This window comes from Ailuropoda melanoleuca, chromosome 8 (assembly GCF_002007445.2).
Source record: "Ailuropoda melanoleuca isolate Jingjing chromosome 8, ASM200744v2, whole genome shotgun sequence".
NCBI lineage: Eukaryota > Metazoa > Chordata > Mammalia > Carnivora > Ursidae > Ailuropoda > Ailuropoda melanoleuca.
The window spans coordinates 58,811,177-58,839,130 of NC_048225.1; the positions used below are offsets into that span (position 1 = coordinate 58,811,177).

Consider the following 27,954-nt stretch of genomic DNA (forward strand, 5'->3'; position numbering starts at 1 on the left):
GACCTTAACTCTCCCCGTTGTGTCTCCCGATTCTCTTGTTAATCTAATGCTTTTATTGGCATCTATAAGACCCAAGAGGGGAAGCTTAGACAACAAATTTGATAACACTTCTTGGACTGTTGCTTGATTTTGCAGCAGAAAAGCTACATGGGGGTGGGAGGGCCCATGCAAAAGTGGCCCGCTTAACCATAGCGTTTACCATCATCTGGGTAATGGGCATATTCAGTGGGTGAGTATAAAGCCAGGGTCATCATAAAGCCAGTCCCACATGGCTTGTATACGAAGCCAGTCAACTGTTTGATGTAGGGCATTCCACTTGGCATTTATAGGGATTGTTTAGAGTCTCCCTTGTTAGGGTAAACAGACCTCACAGTGGCTTTTATCCAATCCAGCAGCCTGGCCATTTCCTCGGGAATAACCCTCTGTGTATCTGGATCATGTACAGCCATCTGGATTGTTCCATAGTAAGCTATGGGTCCTGTAACAACCCAATCATGCTCTTCCATTCTGAATATAAAAACGAAGATACTGCCCCTAAACTAGTCACACTCACAGTCCATTTCAGTAAAGGTTCTTCAAGAAGTTGACACTAATCTACAAAATAAAACAACTCTCTCACCTTATACCTCCTGGTTTCAGTAGTTTCTTGGTTTTGTCCTCTTCCCATGCGGCCTATCTTCTTGTGACCAAAGTCTTAGAGGTACTCTGTTTTCCCCCACATAATTTTTCCCTTTGGGGGTAGATTTGAGACTAGTGGCGAAAACCCAGACCAACAGAAGTCTGCCTAGGGGGCCCACCAGCAGTCACCCTTCATTAGCATAAATTTAGGTGTGATTGTAAAGGGCTTGTATAAATAACAAGGAAATTTAAAAGATTTTAGGAGCTCTGTGCCAGGAACAGGAACTGGAGACAAAGACCAAATATATTTCTTTTTATACCACAATTACTCTGAGATGATGAGGAGAAGAGTCACTTGAAAGAAATTCTCAAAGGAAAGAACTGACAGGACTTGGTAGTTCTGGGCCTCTTGGAGAAGTACTCTAGGAATCAACGAGCTCGGGTTTTCATTGCTGTTCTGCCACTTAACTTCCCCATGCTTCATTTTCCCCATCTGCAAAATGGAAGTATTAGTAGTAGTATACTTACTTCTTAGGGTTGTTCCAATTGAAGATAAGTATTATAAAGCGTCTGGATCCATGCGGAAACATGTATAGAGCTCAATAAATGCTAGCTTTCATCATCATGGATACACGGGGATGGAACACCCAAGTTCTAGTCCACGTTCCTGGCTCTCCTGGCTGTTTGCTTACCCCTCCTTAGTCACGTCACCATCTCTGGGCCAGTTTCCTCATCTGTAAAGTGAATGTGTGGGTGTCCCCACGAGTTCAGGGTCCCTTCCATCAGGAGAAGTCTGCATCAGATGTGACTCAAAGACTCTCAGTCAGGGTGATTCAAGGGTGCTGGTGCCAGTGGCCTTACGTGGGAGATGGAAGGGAGGCGCTCTCTGCCCAGGGGCAACACACTCAGCGACCTGCTTCGTCGCGTTCTCCCCCCCCCCTTCCCGTGTGGGCGGCCGAGTGGAGTACCGAGTGAGCCTGGCAGTTAGCTACTCCAAGAATTTCGTCCAGGTTTGGAGAGAGGAGGCCCCCAAGAGCCTCGGCAAGCCCTTCACCGATCACAGCACAGCGGCTCCACCACTTGCGCGTGCGCGGCTGCGGCGCCCTGCCGCGGTTTAGACCGCAGGGAGCTTCCCTCCGCCCAGCGGCCTGCGCAGGCGCAGTCGCGGTCGGGGCGGGGACGGAGGCGAGGACGGAGCGGGGGCGGGGCGGGTCCCGGGAGCCCTGGGTTCTCTCCGCCTCCCCGGCTCTGACAGGACTCCTGGCAGCGGCGGCCATCAACTGCTGGGAAACAGAGGAAGAGGAAGGGGTGGAGCTGTCTTGCGGCTGGACGCCGAGCCGTCACCGACTGCAGCGGGGGCTAGTCAGCTGTGCCTGGCGCTGCCCGGACCCTTGAGAGCCAGCGCCTAGACCGGCGGGACCCGGACAGGCGATCCAACCTGTCTAGGAACTCGGGCAATGCCCCGCCACGGAGTATCTCCCGGCCAGGGCCACCCCGGGTGCGGCCGGGAGACGGAATCGCACCGGTCCCGGGGATCCCCCAGACTGAGGCTCCTGTGGACAGGCCTGGCGCTGGCGCTGGCCCTGCCCGACTCCCTGGTTCTCTGGGCCCCAGCCGGGGCCCACCCTCTTCCTGCCCAAAGCCATTCCGCCAGATTCGGTCGCTTAGTGCCCCAGCTCCGCAACGCCTTTGGGTGGTGGAACCTCACCTGCCCAGTCTGCAAAGGCTTGTTCACCGCCATCGACTTCGGGCTGAAGGTGAGCGCTTACAGGGGCTGCGATCAAACAGCCAAGGGGAGCGCTGGCGGGGGCAGGGGCGAAGGAGGTGCTGGGCCTGGGGTCCTGAAAAGCAAACCTGATGGGGAGGCTGGCCTCTACAAGCCTTCATTGGATTTGCTCTCCTTTAGGGACACCCATGACTGCACACCGCCACCACTGTGACCTTGCGAAGTAAGGAAAGAGTGCAAATTGTATGCCGGGCACTGCGCTAGCCATTTTATCCAGGTTAAATCAAACCTGTGAGGTGTTTCATTACAGTTGTTATCTTCATTTTACAAACTAATAGAGTCTGGGAGAGGTGAAGTCACTTGCCTAAGGGCACACAGCTGGTGGTTAGGGGAAAGGCTGGGACTCCTATCCTTGTATATCTGACATTGAATCCGCTGTGCCTTAAACTTGGCATCTCTAATTCAGAGCACCAGGCCTTGTACCAGTTACTCAAAAGGGACTTGAGTTTAGAAACATCCAAAGGTGTGGAACTAGATAGGGATGCCTTGACCCCAATGGGATTATGATGAGTGCTAGTTGGTAGGTGAGCTTTGCAGTGCTCTCCAGGGCCTGCCCCTGTGTGTGTCCTCAAACTACGGACAGCCATACTACCCAGTCCAAATTTCAGGGCACTCTGCAGACAGTGCCTGAGGACTCAGCCGGGCAAGCAAAATGCCTGAAATGCCACTGCCTACCAAGGGGAAGAGGAAGTACTGTCCTGGTGCTCCCTGAGAGGGCAATATCTGTGGGAGGCAGGGAGTGCATTGAGGTCTCTTCACCATGGTGGCATGAGTCCAGCCTGGCCCCAGTTTGGAAAGGGAGGTACAAAGCGTGGTAGCCAGGGGTTGGCCTGGTCCCTGTGCTGTCTCTGACCTCTCGTCACTGGTTCTTCCCACTACAGAAGGAGCCCGGTGTGGCCTGGGTGGGCTCCATGGCCACCAAGCTCTGCAAACTGCTGAAGATAGCACCGCCCACTGTGTGCCAGTCAGCTGTCCAGCTCTTTGAAGATGACATGGTGGAAGTGTGGACACGCTCAGTGCTGAGCCCGTCTGAGGCCTGTGGTCTGCTCCTGGGGTCCACCTGTGGGCACTGGGACATCTTCTCATCTTGGAACATCTCTTTGCCAGCTGTACCAAAGCCTTCCCCACAACCACCCAAGCCCCCAGCCCCAGGAGCCCCCGTCAGTCGCATCCTCTTCCTCACTGACCTGCACTGGGATCATGACTACCTGGAGGGCACAGACCCTGACTGTGAGAATCCGCTGTGTTGCCGCCAGGATTCTGGCCTGCCACCTGCCTCCCGCCCAGGTGCTGGATACTGGGGCGAGTACAGCAAGTGTGACCTGCCCCTGCGGACCCTGGAGAGCCTGTTGAGCGGGCTGGGCCCTGCTGGCCCCTTTGATATGGTGTACTGGACAGGAGACATCCCCGCCCACAACGTCTGGCACCAATCACGTCAGGACCAGCTTCGGGCCCTGACCACCGTCACAGCCCTTGTGAAGAAGTTCTTGGGCCCAGTGCCTGTGTATCCTGCTGTGGGCAACCACGAGAGCACACCTGTCAATGGTTTCCCTCCCCCCTTCATAGAGGGCAATTACTCTTCCAGCTGGCTCTATGAGGCAATGGCCAAGGCATGGGAGTCCTGGCTGCCTGCTGAAGCCCTTCACACCCTCAGGTAGTTGAGGTCCACGGAAACCCAAGAAGGGAAAGATGGATGATAGTGAAGGGAGCAGAGGACCTGGGCATTACCTGTGACTGTTCTAGCATGAGTCAGCTCTCCTCATTGGTCCTCCCTGATCTGACCCCAACTTCCACCTCTACCCTTATATCCAGACACCCTCCCTCACAGGGCTGACAGCATACCCTCTCCATAATGGTCTGTGTCTTTGCTCATGTTGGCCGTCTCTAAAATGCACCCCCCACTTTAACATCCCAACTTTACCAGGCCAGATCAAATTCCTTGTGAAGGGCCTTTGCTTCCTGTTCTAGCTCACTTTTTTCTCTCCCCTGAACTCCTAGCGGCGTTAGCCTTCTGAGCCCCTTCACCTCAGTCACATGGGCCTTACAATCAGTACTGTTTTTTGGTCTCCAGCTGGAATGTGAGCTTCTTGGGGATGTCCCGTGTGCCTCTGCCTTCCACCCAGATGCTTAACACAGGACTGGGCACACAGGACCTGGATTATGAATGAGTGTTGACCCTTCGTGTTCACTTTGTTTCAGAATTGGGGGGTTCTATGCCCTTTCCCCACGTCCTGGCCTCCGTCTCATCTCTCTCAATATGAATTTTTGTTCCCGTGAGAACTTCTGGCTCTTGATCAACTCCACAGATCCTGCTGGACAGCTCCAGTGGCTAGTGGGGGAGCTTCAGGCTGCTGAGGATCGAGGAGACAAGGTGAGGGAAAGCGGTGAGAACATGGTGGAGTAGGTGCTGATGGGGTTGGGGGAGAAGCAGACTCTTTGTGACCAGACTCCTATCTAGACCAGAGCACCTGTGAGCAGAGAAGCTTGGTTTTCTGAAGCTCCCAACAGCAGTGTTCCCTGGGAGTTCAGCTCCTGGTCCCCCTTAGAAGCCCTTTCATTCATTCCTCCCCTCTGGCCAGCAATGCCGGCCATTGTAGGAGATGAGTACCAACTCTTCCTGGCCAGGGCTGCCTGGACCTCTCCTTGCCCTTACAGCCTTTCATTCATTCATTCATTCATTCATTCATTCATTCATTCATTTATTAAATTTGAAGATCTAATGGCTTTATTGAACAATTCATGAATCCGGCAGCATCCCATCTAGCAAATAGGGGTCATTCTCCTTGATAACCTTCCTTAACTCTCCCTGCAGGTACATATAATTGGCCACATTCCCCCAGGGCACTGCCTGAAGAGCTGGAGCTGGAATTATTACCGAATTGTAGCCAGGTAGGAGGGAGGTGGGGAGAGGGGTGGATGAAAAGTCTGAAGGTTGGAAATTCCTTTGAGCATCTTATCATTCCTGCTGCCCCATTGGGGTAGAGAGGCTACTTTCTTCAATGTGTGGAGAAAGAAGCATCCCATCTCCCCAGATCTCCTCCCACCTCCCTAGAACCTTCTGAATGTAATTAATGTCTTCGGGCCAGGTATGAGAACACCTTGGCTGGTCAGTTCTTTGGCCACACCCACGTGGATGAGTTTGAGATCTTCTATGATGAGGAGACCCTGAGCCGGCCACTATCTGTAGCCTTCCTGGCACCCAGTGCCACCACCTACATTGGCCTTAATCCTGGTGAGTGAGGTAGAAGGGAGTTGTTGGGATAGAGGAAGTTGGTGGGATAGAGGAAGCAGAAACAAACTCGGGAGCCAGGGCTGGCAAGGGGCAGGTGGGACATGTGACCCCTCCCTGGAGTGGCCTTGGCTCCTTCCCTCTCCAGTCAGCCCTCCCTCCTTGCAGGTTACCGGGTCTACCAAATAGATGGCAACTACCCAGGGAGCTCTCATGTGGTCCTGGATCATGAGACCTACATCCTGAACCTGACACAGGCTAATGAACCAGGAGCCACGCCACATTGGCAGCGTCTCTATAGGGCTCGAGAAACCTACGGGCTGCCCAATGCTCTACCTGCCGCCTGGCATGACTTAGTGTACCGCATGCGGGGTGACACACAGCTATTCCAGACCTTCTGGTTTCTCTACCATAAGGGCCATCCGCCCTCAGAGCCCTGTGGCATGCCCTGCCGCCTGACTACTCTGTGCGCCCAGCTCTCAGCTCGCTCTGACAGCCCTGCTCTATGTCGCCATCTGGTGGCTGATGGAAGCCTCCCTGATGTCCAGAGCCTGCGGCCAAGGCCACCTTTCTGCTAGCACCCCCAGGGCCCAGAGTTGGTAAAGTGGAAATCTTAGGAAAGAAGCAAAAATCCCAGATGACAGCTGTGGTAAGAAGAGCATCTGGGCCCCGAGCACACCAGGGAAACAGGACCTTTTCTTTCGTGGAGCTGGTTTGGCTAGATACAGGAGAGGGCAGCTGCTCTGCCTGTGCCCAGCATCTAAGCTGCCCTCGGACTGCTGCCTTTCATGGCTGTGGAGCAAAGGTCTAAGTTGGTACTGCCCTAGCAGACCAGACAGGAGCTGTGCTGGCCAGCCAGGAACCCTTTACTGCTGCTGTTGCCTGCTTGTCAGGCTGTTAAAATAAAGATCAAAGACTTGGACTCCAGACCCCTCTGTGACTGTCCCTCTTTCTTCTTTTAAAGCTGGGAGGGTAGGATGCCTGAGTGGCTCAGTCGGTTAAGCCTCCGGACTCTTGGTTTCAGCTGGGGTCATGATCTCAGGGTTGTGGGATCGAACCTCAAGTGGGGCTCTGCTCTCAGCTCAGAGTCTGCTTGGAATTTTCTCTCTGCCCCTCCCCCTGTGCGCTCTCTCTCTCTAAAATGAATTAATAAAATCTTTAAAAAATAATTTAAAAAAATAAAGCAGGGAGAGCAAGGTGGCTTTGGGACTATGATCCTAACTGAAGGATCGGGGTACTGCAGGTGACGGTGTAATGCAGGCACAGGAAGGCACACGGCTTAGCAGGGCAGACAGACTTTATTAGTGATATCAGTACAGCAGAGGTGCCCATGGAACAGGGGGGAGGGGACCCATGCCTGAACCAGTCCCCTCCTGCCCCTGCCAGACCCTACCAAGGTGGGGCCTGGCCTAGACCAGTTCCTCCTGCTCCACCTGAAATGTGGGGGTGGAGAGCCCGGGGCTGGCCTTGCTTCTTGCTCCTCTTATCAATCCAGTATTGTCACTTCCTTGCAGGGATTAGGTCTCTCGCTCCCCAGCCCCTAGGCAGGGAACCCCAGCTACTGGGGAGGGGCAACTTTGGGTGGGGAGCCTGAGGCCTAACAATAGCCTCTAGGGCCCCTCCCTGCCCCACACCCTTGAGTTCCCTGGGGCCCAACGCAAGCAGGTGGAAGGAGGACTGAGGGCTTCAGGGGGTATGGGCCCCCAGGCGTTTGGGCTTGAGGGAACCCCACAGCGACTGAACGCCCCTGCGGACAGTCCACCCTACACGCCGAGCAACAGACTCAGCAGGGGGTGCTGGGAGGCAGGAGGTGGAGGCCTGGGAGCGTGCATCCAGACACTTCTGGTAGCGGAGCTGCAAAGAGGCAGGTGGGGCAGTCACTCTCCGGCCTGCCCCATGTGAGGTGGGTGTCATCACTCCACCACCCCACCCGCTTACCATGCACGCAGCCTGCACGGCCTCTGAGAGGCTGGCAGCGTTGGGCTCGCACCAGAACATGTGGCAGCAGAAGGAGGCTGGGCCGGCAGCCATGATGAATGCAAATGTGTGGACATCTCTGCCCACAGCCAGGAAAGAGAGGAAACGCACCCGACATTCCCCCAGCACTGCTTCCGTCTGGAGGGATGGAACCCAGTTAGAAAGGAACAGGCCAACCCTCTCTTCCACTGGGCACATCTATCTTACTGGCAGCTCTTCCTCAACCACCCCAGCCTCCCCTCCACGGCAAGGCACAGCCATGCGTTCTCCCACCCCAGTCTTTACCTGCTGATGCAAGATGGTAAGGGTGGCAGGAGCCACGCTGACGTGACTTGGGGTCCACTGCTCACGGCTACTGGAGGACAGGACTGACTCCAGGGCCCCATTTATCACATCTACCCCTGGAAGATATGGACACAAACATGATACCACTAGGGATGGGGGCCTTTGCTCCAACCGCACTTCACCAGTCCACAGCCCTGGATGATGCTGCACAGGTATCCCTTCCTTGGTGCCCTCCTCCTTGGCTTCAGTGATTTAGAACTTTTCTGGTTTCTTCCATATTGAATCCTAGGCTTGGTTTTCTTCACTTGACTCTGCCTCTTCCTTCAGCCTCCAAAATGAACTGACCTCCCAAAGCTCTGAACTCCCTTTATCTTGGCTCTCAGTGTTCACCTACATTCAGACATTATACTGCATCGTACCACCATACTCCCAAATCAACCCCTATAAGCCATCCTCTCCCAAGACCCAACCTTTGTTTTGTTTTATATCCACTTAAGGAATGTTGACTTTTGGGTCTTACTGTGCAGGCCAGGCATTACAGTGCGCAATCCCATGTACACCTTACAACAATCTCTCAATTGATTCTTTTATCACCACTTTACAGATAAGGAAACTGAAGTTCCCCTGCTTCTTCTCTATATTTCTAGTTCTCAGAACTAGAAGGACTGTCAAATTTTAGTTGGATTCAATAATTTCGGTAATTTCTATAATGTGCTAAAAGGACAAGTAACACAACATCCCCAGCTTTTAGATCAATCAACATCCCCTGTAACACAGTGGTTTCCTCCACCTCAAACTGCTATTGAACACGTCACTCCTGCATCCCACTTTTGCTTGCACTCAGCAGAGAACTGAGGCAGAAGCAGCACGTGGCATGGCGGAGGCATGGGTTCCAGTCCCTGCACTACTCATGAATGGGCTGTGTGATCTACTGTGTCTTTACCTTCGCAGCTAAGAGGTTAGAGGAGACAGTGCCAACGTGAAAGCATGCAACTCTGTGGTCCACTCCTGGGCCCTCTCGCCCTTTTCAGTGCCTCTGGGCTCCCATAGGAGCAACCCACATGGACCCTTTGTGGGCAGAGAGGACAAGGAAGAGGACAAATATCTTCCTCAAAAGTCCTCCCTCATCTTGGCCTTGCTCGTCTTACTTCTGGCTCGATCAAGGCCACATTCCTCTCCCAAGCATGCAAGTCCTCCGAAAACTGGCCTCATCTAAGCTGCCAAGCTTCATATTTTATTGCTCCCTGAGCTTCAAAGGATTTATGTAGCATTTATTAACATCTAATCTTGGCAAATGCCCGGCTAGGCAGATGGGGAATTCAAAGTAAGAGAAGAGGATCCCTCAAGGGACACAGCTGTAACTGTGGAAAAACCTCTGTCTGGAGTGCACCTTCCCTCCTGACTGCGTGAGAAACTCCCGATTCTCATCCTTCGGGGTCCACCCAGGCCCCACCCAGGAAGTCTTCCCTGCTGCTGCACAGAGAGGGAATGTTGCTGGGACAACTCTTAGCACATCTCAAGGACAGAAGGCAAATTCAATTCATCTCTGTGTCCCTAATCCGAGCACAAGGCTTATCTAGTTAAGAAATTCCAGATGCATGAGCAAGACACCCTCAAGGCAACATGGGCCAGTGCATCCAAACTGGAATAACCAAGTAACCTGGGAGCCCACAGAAGGGTGAAAACGCAGGCAGTTCCTGAGTGGGTCAGGTCTGATTGCCAAAGCCTGTGGTGTGTTTGACATTTATGCCAGTCAGTGGTATCAAAGTCAAACCGCCTAATAAGCTCCTGGGGCCAGGGTGTGGGGCTTGGCTTTGGAGTGTGGGGAGGATCCGCACGGAGGTGGGGAAAGTAGTGGAGCAATGCGGCCTAGAAACAGTCTGCCATATTTGGTGACAACTCAGGATTAAAACCTATACCCTGACCCCCAGCCCTGCACTCCCAATCCCCCTTAATCTATTGTGCATTTTTTTCCCATATCAATTGTTGCCTTCCAACATACCACATAATTTCATTTTTGCTTGTCTGTCCTGGCTAGAACGTCAGCTACCTGAAGGCAAAAATCTCTGTTTTGTTCATTAATGTGTACCAAGAGCCTAGAAAGTGCCTGGCACAGATCAGGCATCCAATAGTCACTTCTTGAATAAATGAATGATTTATGAATATTGCAGCTTCAAGAGGAGCCAATATTAAACTCCAGGTTAAAAAGGGAGCACAAGACAGAGCAGGAAGTGAGTTTAGAGACTCAATAGAGCAGACCCATCGAGGTGACGGGCAGCAGAGGGGCAGTCAAGGATCACAGACAGTTGCTTCATCATAGTGAGAACCTATGTAAGGTGGTGGGTAGATAGGGGAGTAGGGGAAATAACTGGAAGATGCAAGAAGGGTTTAGAAGTTGAAGGGGAAAGGCAGAAAAAAATGAAACCAAAGGTGTAGAGGTCAGCCAAGCTTCCTTCCTGCTCCCTTAGCACGATCTTCTCACCTCCAGTTCCATGTCTGTGGCACTGACATTAAATCCAACTGGAATACCAACTCCCCTCTGCAAACCCAGGCCCTCTTTCAACCCCAGCTCAATCCCCATCCTTTCAAAGAAGGGTTCCCTTATTGGACATAAGGTGCAGCTCATTAAAGTCAGCATAGTTTGAGGGGAAGAGCAGAGAATTGCAGAGGACCAGGCTGGAGTCCTGGACCTACCATCTCCTGACCATGTCATTTGAGGCAAATCTCATTTTATTGTATCATTTGTTTGTTCATTTATCCATCCACCACACAGTTGAGTTCTTCCTAAGTATCTTTTGATATGACACCTGACCACTTCTTGAAGCAGTCTCCTTTTTGCCTCCCCACTCTCTCCTTCAGCTCTCACAATCCTTATCAAATTCATCCTCCTCTGTCCATTAAATGCTGAAGGATCTAAAAGCTAGGCCTAGCCTCATTTCTCTTTTCACTGTGGGCTGCTACACTCGTGGCTCTGATTACGTCTATAACCCAATAATGCCACATCTGAATCTGCAACCCAGACCTCTCCTCTGTGAATCCACCTGCCAACCTGCATTTGTCACTCGGCTTCCCCATCCAACTCGGCATGTCCGAAACTGGACTCCAATCTCCATATCAAAACTGGCCTCTTCCAATGTCTGCTACCTTTAAAGAATGGCATCACCATCCATTAATTCCCAAAGCCAGGAAGTCAGGAGTCAGCCTGAATGGCTCTGTCCCTCGTCCCACATTCAGTCCATCACCAAGACCTGGTTGATTTTAATTATCTAAACATCTCTTGAATCTGCACACTCTTCTTCAGCTCCACCATAGTCCGTGATACTCTTCTTATTGGCCATGACTACTCCAAGATCCTCCTAATAGATTCCTCACATTCACCTCCACCTGCTAAACATCTTTTTCCATGGTATAGCCAATGCCAGCTTTTACAAATTCAAATCTGATTATGCCGAGTGCTTTCCTGAAAACTCAACTATAGCTCCTTGCTGCTTTCAGGATTAACAAATGATTATAAGGTCTGACCACCACCCAGCTCCCAGCCTCATCTGGCACCAATGGCCTTCTGTCAGTGCCTTTAAAGTACCAAAGTGCCTTCCACTATGGGTCCTCTTCTACACTGTTCACCCTGCCTGGAATGATCTTCCCCCACTTTATTCCTATCTCCATCCTACTTTACCACATTAGCTCCCATTCATTTTTTGATCCTAGTTCAAATGTCACTTTCTCAAGGAAGTCTTTTCTGACAGTTTTATAGCAGCTTGCTACTTTCTTTCAATGGATGACTCAATTTGTAATTATACATTTATTATTAATATGATTATCTGACTAATTCCTGTTTTGTTTTTTCTGCTGTAACCTTTTGTAACTTCCACGAAAGCTGTGGCCATTGTTCTCCCAGGACACGATACATGGTGGGCTTCATAGGTATTTGTTAAGTGAGTGAACAAATAAATAACAGTTACCGTGAAAGCACTAGAAATATAAGAGAGAACCAGATAGTCTCTACTCTCAGTTTCCTTATCTACAAAATGGGTATCACCATAATCCCAACCTCATAGGATCGTCAAGACTTAAATGACATATAAAGAAGTACTTAACTAGCAATAAAGCATGTCACAGTTATGCTCACTGCTTCCTCTCTGGATGCTCACAGCTCACCGTTAGTGCTGTAATACCAAACCCAGCTCCCAGCTGCTACCTGGTATTTCCAGTCATCTAAGACCGGCCTCCCAATCCAATCAAAGATTTTCCGTGGGATGCAAGAGTGCGTCTCCCGATGTGCCTAGTTCGTTGGTTCAAACTCGGTGAAGGCATGCCAGCTGCTACTATAGGCAGAACACAGAGTGCAGGTGGGACAGAGGTAAACGAGGTGGGAGGCATTTTAAAGGGCTGGATGACATCAAGCATGAGGAAGGTCTGGTAAAAAAGGCTTTGGGAGGCAGAGGGTGGGCTTAGCTTTGGGATCAAGGCGGTGGTCCCTGGGTGAAGAAGAACACACATACCAACAGGTTTAGCAACAGGCACATTCCCCAGGTAATAGACTTGGAACTTTTGAACCAACTCATTCTTAGGCGCTGGAAATTCCACTGTGGGAAAGAAAAGGAGGATCAGTCATGGCGGCAGACCTTGCTCACTCTCAGTTCCCACCACCAGGGCAGAAGCTGGATATGCACGCAGCCAAGGCCCTACCTCTACCCTTTCCCCATCTCCCTTAACTTATTTGATCCAAAGAATGTAGTCTCCATGTGCCCATTTTTTTTTTATCATTTCCATGTAGTAGCTTCTGCCTCTTCTTGAGTCACCTCACCTTTACCAACAAAGCTGAGCTGGACCTGGCAGGGTTGTGGCACTGACCTTGGAAAGGGACATCCACCAGTTTAGAGTGGTCCAGGGAGAGTCCATTTACCAAGCAGCGGGCATTGCGCCTTTCGGCCATGATCTGAGGAGAGGAGGGGAGGAGCAAGGGAGAGACTTGTTAGGGCTTCACTGCCCTGGAGTCCCCCACCCCCACTCAATGACCCCACCCACATCCTTGTAGAGCAAAGGTGGCAGCTAGTCCAGGGAGCGGAGGGGGCCGTGCCTTAGAGCAGATCTCATGCAGGCTGGTGGCGATGTTCTTGGCAGGTGCCTCACAGCGAAACACGTGGCACTTGAGCATCTGGGTCAGCTTATCGCGAGCTACGTAGGCAAAGTCCCTGTTGGGGGAGGGGCACCTCAGTGTCTCCCAGTGCCATCCAGTGTGAGGCGTCATCCCCACCCCACCCACGCCCTCCCTGTCCATCGCAGCTCCTTCAGGGCTTTTGCCCTCGGGATGGTGTCCTGTGGGTGCTGCCTTCTGGCTCGGAGTAGACAGGCAAGCATGCGGAGGTGGGGGAAAATGGGCGAGCACAGCGGGCAGGAAGGGGCGGGGCAGAATAGGAGAACTTGGGTGCTCTGAGGCATCTGGTCCAGGTGTGGGAGGAGGAACGGTCAAGATAAATTAGGCACAAGTACCTCTCTCTGGGTCCGGCAGCACAAGAGAGGCAAAGAATAGAATTAGGAAGGAGGGCCCCCACTCTGACTGCTGGATGAGCCCCCACCCTAGGATCCCAGGCCCAGCTCCCACCTTCCACTGTCCCGCCCGACGCCCCAAACGCGAATGCTGACGATGGGCTGGGCGTGCAGCAGGGCCTGGCTCTGCGGCTCCACCAGCTTGAGCGTCTCGTCCTCCAGCTGTAGCAGCAGGTCCTTTCCCTGCGGGCCCAGGAAGCAGGCATTCAGGGGAGGTCAGCCACAGCTCTGGGGCCCCCACCTTGGTGTTGGGCCTCCTACCCTGCAGGCCTCACTCTAGTAAAGTCACATCTGTCATCTCCTATGTGACTCCCTTTATCATCTGGTCACCATTAGAAACCATCTCCCCAGGCCCCCACCTGGGATAGCACACCCATCTCACTGGGCCGTCACTTCCTTCTGGCCTTTGACACCTCCCTCCCCCAGTGGTTGCTCGGGCAGCTCAGCTCTCTCTCTCAGCTCCCTCCCCTTCTCCACTGAACCATACCCACCAGCTCAGCCCTCACCTCCCCCCAGCCCCCAGACATGGGGTCGTGCAGATTGTTTTTGTGGTAGGAGAGCTGGCGGATGCAGTTGTTGACGGCCACGCTGCTGCGTCCGGGGGCCAGCTCCTCCTCGGTCATCTCCACCCAGCCTAGGGAGCGCACTGCGAAGCACTGCCAGACACAGAAGAAGAGGTGGGAGGTACAGGGTCTGAGCTGGAACCAGAGGACCCCCAACAGAGGACACTGTCTCTGCTAAGAGCAGAGGAGTTCCTGACTCAGAACATGGCAGCTGGGAGGGTGATCCGAGCTAAGACTGAAGAAGTCCCCAAACAGGATCTAGTTGGCGGGAGGGGGATGGTCTCAGAGGAGACCCCTGCTAGTACAAGGAAGCATCTGAGTCAAGCCTGGATGGACCCCCTGCCCAGGCACTGGACTGGCTGAGTTAAACACTGACGTGCCTCTGGCTCAGACACAGGAAACTGTGCCAAGACTGGAAGAGCTCCTAACTCAGGACCTGGAGAGCTTCCTGAGACCAGAGATGCCCTCAGGACATGACCCAGGGGCTCTTCACACAGAGGAGCCCCAGCCCAGAAACGGGCATTGGTCTTGAACAAACCTTGATCCCTGGGTTGGCATTCCGTGGGGACAGCTTCTCCTCCTCTTGGGGTAATGGCTCTGGGCTGGAGGAAGATGGTAACACTTGGTACAGATCCCCAAACATGGAGCTGTCCTAAGGCCCCTCCCAGAGAGATCCATCCCCTGCCAGCGCACCATATCATGGCTTCCCGCTCACCTGAGGGTCTGAGCTGGGAAGGGCAATGTCCCCTCCTCAGGGTCCTTCAGTCCCAAATCCATAGGAGCCTCCTCACTGGGTTCATCCTTGGGAAGGGGAGAGAGGAGTCAGGGCCAAAATGATGCCCCTTCTGCAGCTCCCCCATTATAAAGCAGGGCCCCTCACCTTCCAAAATTCTCCATCCTCAAACCCTTCTCTGTGCGCAAAGCCTGTCCAAGTGAGCTAGGAAGAGGGATGGGAGCAGTAAGTGGGTGGCTCGTCTTGCTCCAGCAGCACCACCCTGACCCCTGGACAAAAAACAACTGGCCTGTGGGCTCACCTGAGACTCCTCTTGGGGGCTACTCCCCTGTGAAGGAGAAGCCCGGCCCGGGGGCTCCCACTGGGTGGTCCCTGTTGGGATGTGCCAGTAGTAGGTCCCTGAGGTATCCTGGACCCTCATCCATCCAGCCGGCAGGTCGGAATCCGTCTCGAAGGCGTTGGGGTTCCAGAAGGAATCTGCTGGGTGGGGGGACTGATGAGGGTCTGCCCACCCAACAAGCAAACAGTGGGTACTTATGCCCAGTCCCCTCGCAGAGACCCCATGGTGGAGAGGAAAGGATGGGGGAAGGGCTCTAGCACAAGGTTCCCGCTTCCTCCTAGAGCTTGCAGTCCGGAGTCACAACATGGGGGACCACCAGCAGGGGACATGACTCAGGTCTCCTCCTGGACCCTGCTCCTGGCTAATGTGCCCACATAGAGGGAAGGAGAAATGCAGAGAGAAGGGAAGGAGGTTGGGTGACCCCAACTGACCTCTTACCATTCATATCCATATTGCAGGTGCACACACTTATCAGCACCTCCTGCACACACATGTGCACTCAGACACACAACACACACAAGCCCTACCACCTGTGAAGCCACCACAAACACAAGTGTGTGCACACACGGAAAATCCCAGCAGAGATGGCAGGTATCACAGTCAGATGCACACACTTGTGCAGGGGCAAACACACACACCCCAACTCCAGCCATGACCTAAGGAAGACACCCTGCACACAGGTATGCACACACACGGTTATATGTATCAGCTCCCACCACACCTGCACAGAAGCCACACCCACAGCAACCCCCCACACATGTGCGGGTACCACCCAGAGTGAACGCACACGCAGTCGACCTCTGCCACATGTGTGCAGATGCCACAGACACTCACACCCTGACCCCTGCCACACACAGATGCAGGCCAACATCTTCTGCACATGCACACATACCTGTGACATACACCCCTCTTCTTCCAGCAGAGCCATACCGCTCCAGCTCTGTAACCCCGCTTCTGCCTCCTCTGCCTCGCCTCCCCACCCAGCCCCTCCCCACATCATGCCCAGCCCCATGCTACCCCTCACCTGGGCTGCTGTCCTGCAGGATGATGGCCAGGAAAAAGTCCTGGGAGAACATGGCGCTGGTTCCCAGCCCCTCCTGCCTCCACCCTCCCTCCTCACAGCCCCTCCAGCCCAGCCAGCTGGGCTCACAGCCTGGTGCTGGGCTGCAGAGAAAAGCTCATCCCGCCCCCTTCTCACCAGGGCAGAGCGCCTGCCAGGCAAGTTCCTCCCCCGCTTGGAGCTCACTAAGAAGGGGCCCGGACCACCATGGGAGGGGACCTCCTTGGGGTGGGGTAGAGGGTCCTCATAAGACCCCAGCCCCTCCTTCTCACATCTCTTCTTTCTAATCCTGGCTCCCCTCCCCCAATCCTGAATCCCCATCCCACCCCACAATAGGCACCACAGTACCACAGTCAAACCTAGTCTTAGGGACACCAGGAAGCTCAGCCCCTTGGGAATTCCTCAGCCACCTGGGGCCCTGCAAAGCCTGTAGCTCTCAGCACAAAAAGGGTGTGGCTTCAGGGCTCCCGGGGATCCCTTCCCTGCCCAGAACCTGCCCTGCAGTTTGAGCCCAAAAGTGGGCCTTGAGGGCTGGGCCCCAGCAAGCTTGAGGCTGGGCTTGGGGCTTCCCAGCACAGCCCCCCTCACCTGCCAGGGCCCAGCTAGGCTGCAGCGTCTCCTCGGCAACCGCAGCACCAGGACAGCTGGGAGCGCCCAGACTGCTGACGTGCTTCCCGTTACCAGGGAAACCAGGAATCCTGACTGGTCCAAGAGGCAGCACTGAGGATACAGGCAGTCCCCAGACCCAGGCTGCTGGGCAACCAGGCACAGAGGCGCTGGGAGCAGGTGTGGTTACCCAAGGTGGCTGCACACCTGATGGGAGAGTTATCTGAGCAAGATGTCTCACCACCCTGTTTGCAAATGAGGTGGGCCCACAGGGGAGGGGCTCTTCTTGCCTGTCTAGCCTTCTAGGTAGCCATTACCACCTCGTCTCCCTCCACCCTCCCCTCCCCTCATGCCCCAGGGAATTCAAATGCCCCCTCTTTCCCAGGGACCCTCCATCACCTTCACGGCTCTCCTGTCAAACCTTCCAGGAACACCGGCACCCAGGGCAACCGTGCCCTCCATAGCCACACCCTTCTTCACGAAGGGTCATAACACCTCTTGAATCTGGGGACCAATTCACCATCTTCTGACTGAGTCACGCACAACAATCCATCTGCCATCCCTGTTAGCCTGTATCTTCCTGCTTCAAAGAGCTTCATCCTTCCGATCTGCCCTGGAGGGGCCGCTCTCCCCCTTCTGACCATCTGGGAGGCCCTTCTGGAGCCTGGCATATCTCCCTCCAAGCAAAGCCCTACTCAGGCCTTTGCTGCCACACGCACATTTATTCGGGAATGTACATCTTCACTCCTGCATCAATTCATTCAGGCGCTCACGCACGAATTCAAAGGTTTGTGTATCATTCATTCATTTATCCATGCATGCCTTCATGGTGAAACCAGGTGTAGCCATTTGCTCAGGAGTCAGTGAATCACCTAATGCTCTCTCCTCTTTCCATCCCCACGTCACTACAGTAGTCCCAGCTACTACCTGCAATTCTTACCCGGATCACTGCAAAGGCCTCACAAGTGGGCTCCCTCCTCCAGCCTCGTCTCCTCCAATCTGGAAGGCACCCTGCAGCCCACATGATCGGTCCAAAATGCTGAACTATTCTCCACTTTGATACTCTTAGTTGTTTTCTCTTGCCCTCAGGATAGAACTCAAACTCCTCCCGGAGTTTGTGTGCTGTTCTGAGCCCCTAACCTTCTGGCTCTCAGCCTTGTATCTGATCACCCCCCACCCCCTTATCTCTCTCTCCCTGCTTGGAATGCCCCTCATCCTCTCCAAGCCCAGCCTCCCTTCCTCCCTCAGTCTTCACCTGACTATCACCCACTCCTCCTTTAGGCATAGGTGTAAAGGTCATGTCTCAAAACTGACCCACCCCCTCTCCACGACCATGCACACAGGCAGGGCTGGGTGCCCCTCCGGCACCTCTCCCATCCCAGGGCTCACCATGCTGATCAGAGCTGCCTGTCTATCTCTGTCTCCCCCACCAGACCGTCAGTGCCATGAGGGCAGGAACCTCTCTCCCCTGTAGTATGCCTTCTCAGCATTTAGGACAAGGCCGGGCACCGAGTACGAACCCAACACAGGTAGTAAAGTTCATTCACTCACTCACTCATTCATTCATTCAGGCACTTATGCCTTCAATCAACAACTTTGTGGAGATCCTAGGCTGGGAAGGAGAAAATAACTTTTGCTCAATTCTACTCCACTCCTACAGCAGCCCAGACTTCCTCTGTGGCCTTCATGATCATGGAGCCACAATTACAAAAGAGTAGGCAGTGACTCGGCCCCTTCCCTGGGCTGGCCCCACACCACTCCTCCACTGTCCAGAGCCTCCACCAGAGCTTGATCCTTGGCCATCCTCTCTCACTGAGGTCGGTGCCCATGCCCAGCAGGCCCTTCCCACTTCTTCAGCAGTTCCAGCCTCCTTCTCCTAGAAGGCTCACAGAAGCAGCTACTGCACTGACCATCCCAGCAGAGCAATCGGGCCCTCCAGTATTTAGCCTCTGACTCAAACCCCCCCCCCAACCCTCCGCTAGGGCAGAGGCTGCAAACTAACAACATAAAGACCAATACAAGACTCGGATTTTGAATGGCCTGCATGGTGCTTTAAAAAAAAACAGAATTGGTTGCTAACATTTAAAAATTGGGATATTTCACATCAATGTCTAGTTTTCAGTTTACCTTGAAAGGTGGCATGAACTGCTCCCTTCAAAGGAGGTCCAAGCAATGACCATCGAAAGCCACTAACATCACAGAAAAGAAAGGCAATCAGACTTTGCCTTTGACAGAAGTACTCAATACCACCTATGAGGTGCTCTTGCAAGAGCAAAACACAAAAAACTCTCAAATCCAAATCTGATCAGGTCTCTGGAACACACTAGCAAATTTGCAGGAAATCTAGGGGAAGAGAAACCTGCTCAACGCCACCACAGGGAGAGAGTCTGCAAATCCAGACAATGGAAAACCCAGGTCAAATAACCCTGTCTCCGATTTAAAACAACAACAACAACCTGCAAGCAGAAATAAAGAGAGACAGAGGGATGGAAGCATAACATACAGCTCCAAAGAAACTTATAGATACACATCCACCATCAAAAGGTCTAGGACTATTGACTCAAATAATCAAAACTTTTTCTAAATAGCAGAGTGGGGGTCATTTATTAAACAACTGGGAAATTGTAAACACTGACTGGATATTTGATAATATTAAGGAATTATTGTTAAATTTTTATACTCATGATACAGATATTGTGGATTGTTTTAAACGTTGTTTTCTAGAAATGCATGGATTTGAGTATTTGCTTTAAAATAACCTAGGCTGGGGCCCAGGAGCAGATCAGGGTATAGGTGCAGCCGGATCAGTCGTGTGTTGATAATTGTTGAAACTCGGGCACAGGTAAGTTGGGCTCACTATTCTATTCTCTCTACTTTTGTAGATGTTTGAAAAGGTCCGTAATAAGTTTTTGGAAAGGGGATGATGCACTGCCCTTGGTTCCATGGCTCCATGAACTGCATGCTCCCCTGCAAAGGCTCCCCAGGTGGGGGTCTGCTACAGTGCCTGCAGCCAGGTGCACACCAGAGTTTTTCCTGATCTCTACTTACACTCCAACCCACAGAACTCCAGGCTTGTAGCTACAGCCCATTAGCTCTGTCGCTGTCCCTCTACGTGACATCAGCAAATATGGAGACTCAATTTATTTAAATGGGACACATTTAATGATCAATCCTTGGAGTCCTAATACCTACTTTCTCCTCCTGCCCACCCCACAAAGAAGAAGCATCTATTTATTCTTCCTTTATTTCCTAACTTTTAGTCGGTATTCTATTCCCGATACAAAGAATACAAAACGATACCCTTGCAACGCCCAGAGTGGTGCCCTGCACACGAGCCCGGCTTCAGTCTTTCCAAGCAGACCTGCGTGGGGTGGTGCTGCTGCTGCCTCCAGACCCGGCCTGTTAAAAGCTGGCTCACGTGCACCTGGCTCACCGTGCTGTGTGCGTCAGTGGCAGGGTAAGCAGGGCCAAGAGCTCGAGTCTAGACGCAGTTCTACTGTGACCCCAGACCGTCTGTGCTGGTGGGAAAGCTACTTAGCCCTCCAGGCCTACTTTTCATCATCTGTACTACGGGCATCAGAATAGTGGCTACCTCACAACATTATTGTGAGGATTCAATTCGATAATGTGGAGCATAGGGCAGTACCTGGTAAGTGCTCCATAAATGCACCAGGTCCACCATCCATCAGAGTCCATGAGGGATGGACCTATCAGTTTGTGCAAGCGCTCTGAATATAGGAATGGTTTCGTTCAGGAAAACCTGCTTATGGCCTGCTGAGGACTGCGGACATGCGCTCTGTGGCTCACGCCCTGGCTGGCCCTGGCTGGCCCTGGCCTTGATTTGGAGAGGCCTGACCTCTGCCCTCTTGCCCTCCCATCTTCCCCATGTCAAGCTCCATAAGGTACCTGTGTCCTCTGGGGAGCCGTAGGAGGGGCTGCCCTGGGATAAGGTCGCCCAGCTTGAGTCCTCATCGCTGGCTGCACTGTTCCGCATGCCAAACAGGAGGCTGGCACTCTTGCTGTGCTCTCGGGGACCATCTGCAAGGGCCTGGGGTCTGGGGGGCACCTCCACACTCTCCGGGGGCTCAGGCAGCCCTTGGGGAGAAGACAAGTCCTCCTCCTCCTCCTCCTCGTCCTCTTCCTCATCATCCTCCTCGGCCTCCCCTGCCGCCTTCTCCTCTCCTTCATCTGGCCCCTGCTCTTGGGTGCTGATGATCAGACCGGGTCCTCGGAGCCCTCTGTTGGCCGCATTGTGGGCGGAGAGCTCCAGCTCAGAGTACAGGTGCATCAGGCCTTTGGGGCCCAAGGGTGCCATCTCAGGCTCCTGACTGGCCTCTTCTGCCAGGGTCAAGGTCACGTTGCGGTTCTGGTCACGATGGGCTGTGGCAGCCCGCCGGAGCTGGTTCTGGCCCTCCTTTAGCCACTTGGCATTGGCAGGGCCTGGCTCAGGCCCACCACCCTCCCCCATGGCACTGCGCAGGTCCTTAGGTCCCACAGCCGTGGCCTGCAGCTTGGAGTTGAGCAGCTGGTTGTGGGCAGCGTGCAGGGGCAGGGGTAGGCTCAGCGCGGGGCCTCCGTGGCTGTTGGCATTAATGGCCGACTGGCTCAGTGACGATGGAACAGACATGGCCTTAGCAGATCCTGTGGGGTGAGGAGAGGAGACTGAGTTGAGCCTCCGAGTCAGAATAGCAGCACCCCTGCTTCTGCCCGGGGCTGTGCTCTGCACCTCCTCATCTCCCCATGCTCAGCAGGCCAGCACCCACTGCTCTGTGTCCTATGAGCTATTTTCCCATGACAATGACTAGGCTCAACTCCTGTCCCCCCTCACCACCACCCACTCAACACCATCTCCACCAAAGGCTAGGGCCAGGCCCACAGTCCACCCCAGCCCCGAATCCCCAGCCCTGAGCTTTCTGAGACAGCACAGCCAGCCCCGGCTCTGCCCTCACTCCCAACGGCAGAGCCTCCACACAATGGCTCTCTGTGCATCCCCACCCCCCGCTGATCCGACCGGGGCTTACTGTGCCAGGGACCCAGCTGGTGTGGGACTGGCTCATGTGTTCTGGACACTGGACACCGACTGCCCCTTCCTCTTGCCACGTTGCTATCCATAGCCTCCTACCGTGAGCTCCCCAGGCAGCGTTCCTATTATCATAAATCACTGGGCTCCACCAGCCCCGAAGCCCAGCCCTACTAGGGACTGTGAGAATAGGAGAGAATGAGGTGCAGACCCATCCCTCAAGGGCATGGACCTGGGAAGGAAGGTCACAGAGGAAGGACTGTCAGCTCCAATTCATGGCTCCTTTGGCTGGTTGAAGCTACATTTTATGAGTGTTTCTATAAAGTATCTCACTTGGGGCACCACTCCCTCTGCCAGCCCCTGTAATGCCCCATGCCAGGCTCACTGCAGAGGCTTTTGACCTGTACCCCCCAGCCCTTCAGATCTTGAGCCAAACATCACCTTCTCAGTGAGGCTTTCCCTGACACCCTTTTAAAACTGCAGGCCACCATGCCCTCTCTCGGCAACACCCAAACATTCCTTAGTGCCTAGCACCATCTGTCAAGCTGTTTACCCATACTTATTACTATTTGTTTAACGATTGTCTCCTCATGACTGTAATTTCAGTTCCATGGTGGAAAATTTGGCTTTTTTTTTTCAATGCCATATGCCTAGAGCTTAACACAGTCCTGGCGCAGAATAGGAATTCAGTAAGTATTTGTGGAATGAATGTATAACTCTGTCCTCCTATCTCCTCCAGGCCTGATTTTTGCATCTCCTCTGCCAGTTTCAGAAAACACACTTTGGCCATGTTACTGTGTCTCAACCACTGCTCGTGGTGGCCCAACTGAATCCCATCTGCCCTTCAGGGGAGGGGATCTCCTGTTCCACAGTGACAACCGCCCCCCCCGCAGTTCCTGTCCCTTTGGACCCCCTCTCACTACAAGCCCTTTGTGGATCACCTTCTCTGCCTACCTATCTTTCCAGCCACATCACCCAGTGATCCCACCATCAAGGCCTCATTCCGTCCTCCCCAACTCCCCTACCTTCCACTGCTCTACTGCCTCCTTCCCTGACCCCCACTGTAAAGTGCTTATTCCCTGGACCCTCACTGCCACCACCTCACAGGCCATTCTCCCTCCACCACCAACCACAACCCAATTCTCCCTCATCCTGGCCCTCTTAGCTCCTCCTGCATCACCTTCCTCTTCCCTCATGCCTTCCCTGAGTCCTCTCCCCAGCACACAGCTCTCCCTCACTGACTGCCCCTCACTGCACACCTCTCTCTCTCTCTCTCTCTCTCTGACTCCCACCAGATGGTTCTTTCTCCCCCATTTCTCACCTGAGAGTTCTCTCTCCCCTGACCCCTGCCCTGGTTCTCTCTGCACCTCAGTGTGGCTCTCAGCCCTGAGCACAGGTTGCCGGTGAGGGGCTTCAGGCTGCCTGAGCAAGGCTCTGCCGTCTCAGGTGCAGTGCACGGTCCTGAGGCAGCAGCCACAGCTTGCCTCGCCATCATGCCTCCCTCCTCAGAGCCTAGCACAATGCTGTGCACACATGTGTAACGTGGGGGAAGAAATGTTCCTGTGTGTGTCTGCCTCATGGGGAACTGCCAGTCTGCTTGGTGGGGCTCCACCTGGGCGATAAGCAAACTCATGGTCACTGGCACACACGAGAAAAATAAACAGCTCTGCCACTACCTAGAACCACAGTAATCTTCTAAAAATGGAAACCAGATTGTGTCACTCCCCAGTTGGAAAACTTAGGTGGCTCACTGCTGCCTTCAGGATAAGGTCTGTGCTCACTAGCAGGACACCGAGAGCCTCCTTGAGCCAACCCCCATGACCTCTCAAACCTCCTCCCCCTTCCCTGCCTCCTTCACGCCTTACATTCCTCATAAAGTATGGCAGATTCTAGAACATGTCAACCCTGACAGTTCTGGCTCTTTGGTTACAGTGCTCCCCGGGCTTGGAATCCTGTCTCCCCATGGAGAACCTCTGCTCCTGTTTCAAAACTTGGCTTGGCAGGCATAGCTCCTAAGCAGTGAGCCTCTCCTGTGTAGTCCTCTCTCTTCATGCTCAGGGGACCATTCCCTCCTCCGTGTCTCACAATACCCAGTGCCCCATTCCAACCAAACACAGGAGACTGTGTCTTATTCCACTTCACATTCCCAACACCAAGGAGCGTGCACTGAGTGTGTGCCACAGAGTGGGCCCTCGGTGTGGACGGAAGGGAAGGATGGAGGAGACAGACGTCAGGTAAGAGGGATTTGGAGGCTAAGAACTCAGAATTCGGAGGTTGGAGCAGACACCGCGATAAGCCTGTGTGGCCCCGTGGGCTGAGAGCAGGCAACAGGAGTGTTAGGGAGTGTGCTGGAGAATGAGGATGGTACTCAAGAAGGCAGGGGGTCCCAGCGCAGTGAGGACCAAGATCTGGGAAAAAGGGAAGGAGTTAGTGTGAACCAACATCCTGGCCCGAAGGCTGCTCGGTGGCATCTCCATGAGTTTCAGGATGTGGAAGACCTGTGACGCTGGCAAGCTCAGAGGATCATGGAGATGATGAGCCCTTCTCTGAAGCAGCAGTGTAGGCAGCCAGGTGTTTAAGAGGTCAGGATAGGACCGACCTCCTTACCACTTGGAGGTGCAATCTGGGAAAGGCACATACACTGTGAAGCTGGGACAGTGAAGAGCCAGATCAACTCCAGGGAAGCCCTGTCCCCCTGTCACCAGGGCAGAAAGTATTGGGGGAGAAATGAGGGAGCTCTGTTGTGAACAGCACTGAAGCCTAGGCACCTGGCTCAAAGCACTGTGTGGTGCCATCACCTAACTTCTTGAGGTCAAAGGATGACCAGCGGCCCAGTATCCTCAAGAAGGGTCATGTTTTGGGGTTAGGTGTACCTGAAGCCTCTCAAAGGATGGAAAGAGCCACATGGATTCTGGCTCAAGGCAGGGAGCTGGGCGGAGCCCTCAAGGCAAGGAGCGAAAAGAGTGGCCAGTAAGCCTGAAGGAGCTGGGATGGGGGTGCATCCTACTTACGGTTTAAGACTCCTCTAACCTGACCCCTTACTATTTGTGAGGCACTGTGCTAGACACAGGGAAGAGTGATGAGTTATAAAGCAATGGTCCCTCCCCAATGGAGCACACAGTTTAGCAGGGAAACCACCCCTTACCCTGCAGTGCAGTACAGCATCTGACCAGTCCCTGGCACCGAAGAGCACCTCCTATTTGTAGAATACATGAGGGGGTATTATGAGGGGAGGAACAAGGCACGGCAGGAGTAGGAAGCAGTCTGTGTCTTACTCCAGCCCAGACATCAGCAAAGAACTTCTTGAGGAAAGGACTTCTGAGGTGAGAAAAGAGCACAACTGTCCTTGGGCCACCCCCTGCACCACCCCTCCCTCCCAGAGGAAGACCTCCCACTCCTCCTTCACAGAGGCAATGGAAGCCAGCAGTTGAGGAATGTCCCCAAACACAAATTTGCTGACTTCAGCACCTATCCTTTTCTCCTTCTTCCTAAGACCAACTGCTTCATCTGTTACTTGGCTCCTTCCTTGCCTGCCTTTCCAGGAATTTTATACCCTTGTTTATCCATTTTCTCTTCTATATAATCAATCTCTCCTTCTCAGTGGGATCCACTACCTACCAACTTACAAGCAGAATGTTTCCTGACCAACGCTCCTCCAGTGCCACTAGCTGCTTGCTCGCTCGCTCGCTCTCTCTCCCCAGCTCAAGCAAACTTCTTAAAAGAGCTGTCTCTACTCGCTGTTGTCATTTCCTCACCTTGCAGTCACTGCTCAACCCTCTCCAATCCTGCTCCCACTCCCAGCATGTCTCAGTAACAGCTCTTGCCAAGGTCAGCAGGACCCTATGTCATCTCATCCAACCCACACATCATCTTGGTAATATTCTCAGCATCCCTCGACACCCTGCCTCTCATCCAACCTTCATCCATGGCTTCCTCATGCTACATCTCTCTGTTTTCTGCCTACACTCTAGTTCCTGTTCGATGGCCTCCTAGAAGCCTCTGCCGGCTCACCTTCCTCTGCCGGCTCACCTTCCTCTGCCGGCTGTTACACGCTGGGATTTCTCATGGCCTGTTCTTATGCCCTCTTCTCTTTCTCACCAAATATTCAATGTAAGTATTTATCCGTGCCCATAGCTTCAGGTGCCACCTACACACTGCTCATTTCCAAATTTATATCTCCATTTCAGACCCCTCATCTGAGCTCCAGACATGCACATTCAACTTCCTACTCAACCTCTCTGCCTGGATGTCTCAAAGGCCTCTCAAACAAACATGCCTGCTTATGTTTCTCTCTCCCACACCCTGACTGGTCCTCTTTCAGGATCCTGGTTCATAGAGTGATATAACCACCCTTCCTATTGTGCAAATCAGAAGTGGGGTACCATCCTTAACAACCGTCTCCCTCGCTCCCCACATTCAATCCATCCCCAGATACTGTAAATTTTCTCTCTGGGGAAAATTTCCGGACTTCATCTACTCTCTGCATCCACTACCATCACAGTCCACCCCAAGGACAAAGACCGTAAGATCCAAATTATTAATGTGGCCTAAACCGTCCTGCTCAGTGTGGCCTCTGCCTTCCTCTCCAGCTTCAGAACTCTGCTCTCCAACCTCACTGGCCTTCTTTTGATTCCTCGAAGACACCATGCTCGCTCCTTCCACAAGGTGAATTTCCCCTTCTGCCAGGAACCTCCTACCACTAACCCTCGGCCTAACTAACTTGAACTCATCCTTTACATCTTAGTTCAAATGTCATTTCTCAGAGAAGCCTTCCTTGGCCCTCTCTCTTACCTCCCAGACCGGTTTAGCTTGTGCTCTCATGTATTCTCAAGGCACCATTCACCATCCACTTCATGGTATTTATTGTACTTGCCATAATCTTTCCCGATTCCCCCGACTGTGGGACAAGATCGAAGTCTGTTTTGTTCATAATTATATCTTCAGTGCCTAACACTACCTAATATATAAAAGGTGATCAAAGTTTATTTGTTGAATGAATAAATGATTAGATAGATGCAATTTTTTTTTAGGGATCACATTGTGTTGAGAGTATTTAATGGGAGGTAGGCAAGAGGGTATGCTATTAGACAAATGAGGGGGAAAAAAGAGTTTTGGCCTAGATTAAATTTGGTAGCAGTGAGGACGGAGTGAAACAAATAGATCTGGAAAATATTTAGGTAGCAGATGCGACAGAATTTGGTGACATTAGATGCAGAGGGTGAGGGAGAGAGGTTAATCTAAAATGCTGCCCAGGATTCCAGCTTGGATAACTGACTGGAAAGTAGCCATTTCTGGGAGCTTAAGGAAGAACGGATTTGGAAGACGGGTAGAGAGGGAACACATGGAAGATAATTCAGCTTGGGATCTGTAGGTATGGAATTTCTGTTGAACTTCAATGGGGATGTCATGAGGGCAGCTGGATATGGAGTTCAGAAAAGAGGTCCGGCCAGATACACACATCTGAGAATCAACAGCATATATATATGAAATCTGAAGGCTTGGGAGTAAACAAAATACCAGAGGAGAAAGTACAGAATGAAAGAACAATCTCAGGACAGAACCAAGAGCTTTACCAACATCTAAAGGGAGGGGAAGGACATAGCAAATGAGACCACTAAGGAGCAGACAATGCCGGACAAGAGAAACCAGAAAAATGCCTCCAGGAGAGTTAACACACACCACTAAATACTACTAAAAGGTAAAGGGGGGAAACAGGCAAGTGTCCATTCGAGTTGGCCACATGGAGGTCTCCGGTGACCTTGGCTCCAGCAGTTTCAGTGGGTGTCAGCGACAGAGACCAAAGGAAGTCGTTTTAAGAATGAATGGGAAGTGAGGAAATGAAATGAAGACAGCAAGTGTAGGCAAGGTTTTGGCTTTGAAAGAGTTAAGAGAGACGGTAGGATGCTGGAGGGGTTGGAAATGCAAGAAACGCACAGGCAGGTGCAAAATAGGTTCGGAATAACCTCTGAATCGGCTGTAGGAAAACTGCTCTTAACGAGTGCTTCTGCGAGTGCTAGGCCTCCTGGCTGAGTTGGGGACACAGCCGGCCCCAGGGCACACCCCTCGGTCGCCGAGGGCAACTGAATGCGGCTTGGCAGATTCCAGGCCTGGGACCCTGCAGAAATCCGTGAAGGCTCTGCCTACCTCACCCCCACGTCCCATTCCCAGCCCCTGACCTCCCCTCCCC

The 27,954-nt window shown here is 52.9% G+C and overlaps 2 protein-coding genes across 8 annotated transcripts in view; one reads left to right on the forward strand and one right to left on the reverse strand.

The window, feature by feature from the left end:
* Positions 1-1,921: 1,921 nt before the first annotated feature.
* SMPD1 (sphingomyelin phosphodiesterase 1) lies at positions 1,922-6,562 on the forward strand. 2 transcript variants are annotated; one of them, XM_034666475.1, is made up of 7 exons: positions 2,235-2,375; positions 2,525-2,567; positions 3,286-4,058; positions 4,604-4,775; positions 5,217-5,293; positions 5,491-5,636; positions 5,802-6,562. In XM_034666475.1, the coding sequence occupies exons 3-7, from the start codon at positions 3,316-3,318 to the stop codon at positions 6,209-6,211; spliced, it is 1,548 nt and encodes a 515-aa protein (XP_034522366.1). In that variant the 5' UTR covers positions 2,235-2,375; positions 2,525-2,567; positions 3,286-3,315; the 3' UTR covers positions 6,212-6,562. The 2 variants fall into 2 exon arrangements, with proteins under 2 accessions (XP_002925024.1, XP_034522366.1); XM_002924978.4 differs by lacking the exon at positions 2,525-2,567 and having other exon boundaries at positions 1,922-2,375.
* A 350-nt stretch (positions 6,563-6,912) lies between these two features.
* The window catches only part of APBB1 (amyloid beta precursor protein binding family B member 1), a 21,965-nt gene continuing 923 nt past the window's right edge, over positions 6,913-27,954 (reverse strand). The window contains exons 1-16 of one of the 6 annotated variants that reach the window (XM_034666481.1): positions 26,559-26,649; positions 24,913-24,963; positions 20,654-21,388; positions 15,043-15,221; positions 14,889-14,945; positions 14,724-14,809; positions 14,547-14,610; positions 13,952-14,101; positions 13,501-13,628; positions 13,389-13,394; positions 12,976-13,090; positions 12,750-12,834; positions 12,398-12,481; positions 7,896-8,011; positions 7,572-7,748; positions 6,913-7,487 (exon numbers count right to left, since the gene is read on the reverse strand). In XM_034666481.1, the coding sequence (XP_034522372.1) occupies positions 7,320-7,487; positions 7,572-7,748; positions 7,896-8,011; positions 12,398-12,481; positions 12,750-12,834; positions 12,976-13,090; positions 13,389-13,394; positions 13,501-13,628; positions 13,952-14,101; positions 14,547-14,610; positions 14,724-14,809; positions 14,889-14,945; positions 15,043-15,221; positions 20,654-21,374 (2,136 nt within the window). In that variant the 5' untranslated portion in view covers positions 21,375-21,388; positions 24,913-24,963; positions 26,559-26,649 and the 3' untranslated portion in view covers positions 6,913-7,319. Of the gene's footprint in view, positions 7,488-7,571; positions 7,749-7,895; positions 8,012-12,397; positions 12,482-12,749; positions 12,835-12,975; positions 13,091-13,388; positions 13,395-13,500; positions 13,629-13,951; positions 14,102-14,546; positions 14,611-14,723; positions 14,810-14,888; positions 14,946-15,042; positions 15,222-20,653; positions 21,389-24,912; positions 24,964-26,558; positions 26,703-27,954 lie in introns of those variants that run through there. The other 5 variants (XM_034666480.1, XM_019805672.2, XM_019805673.2 and 2 more) reach the window with 5 other exon arrangements.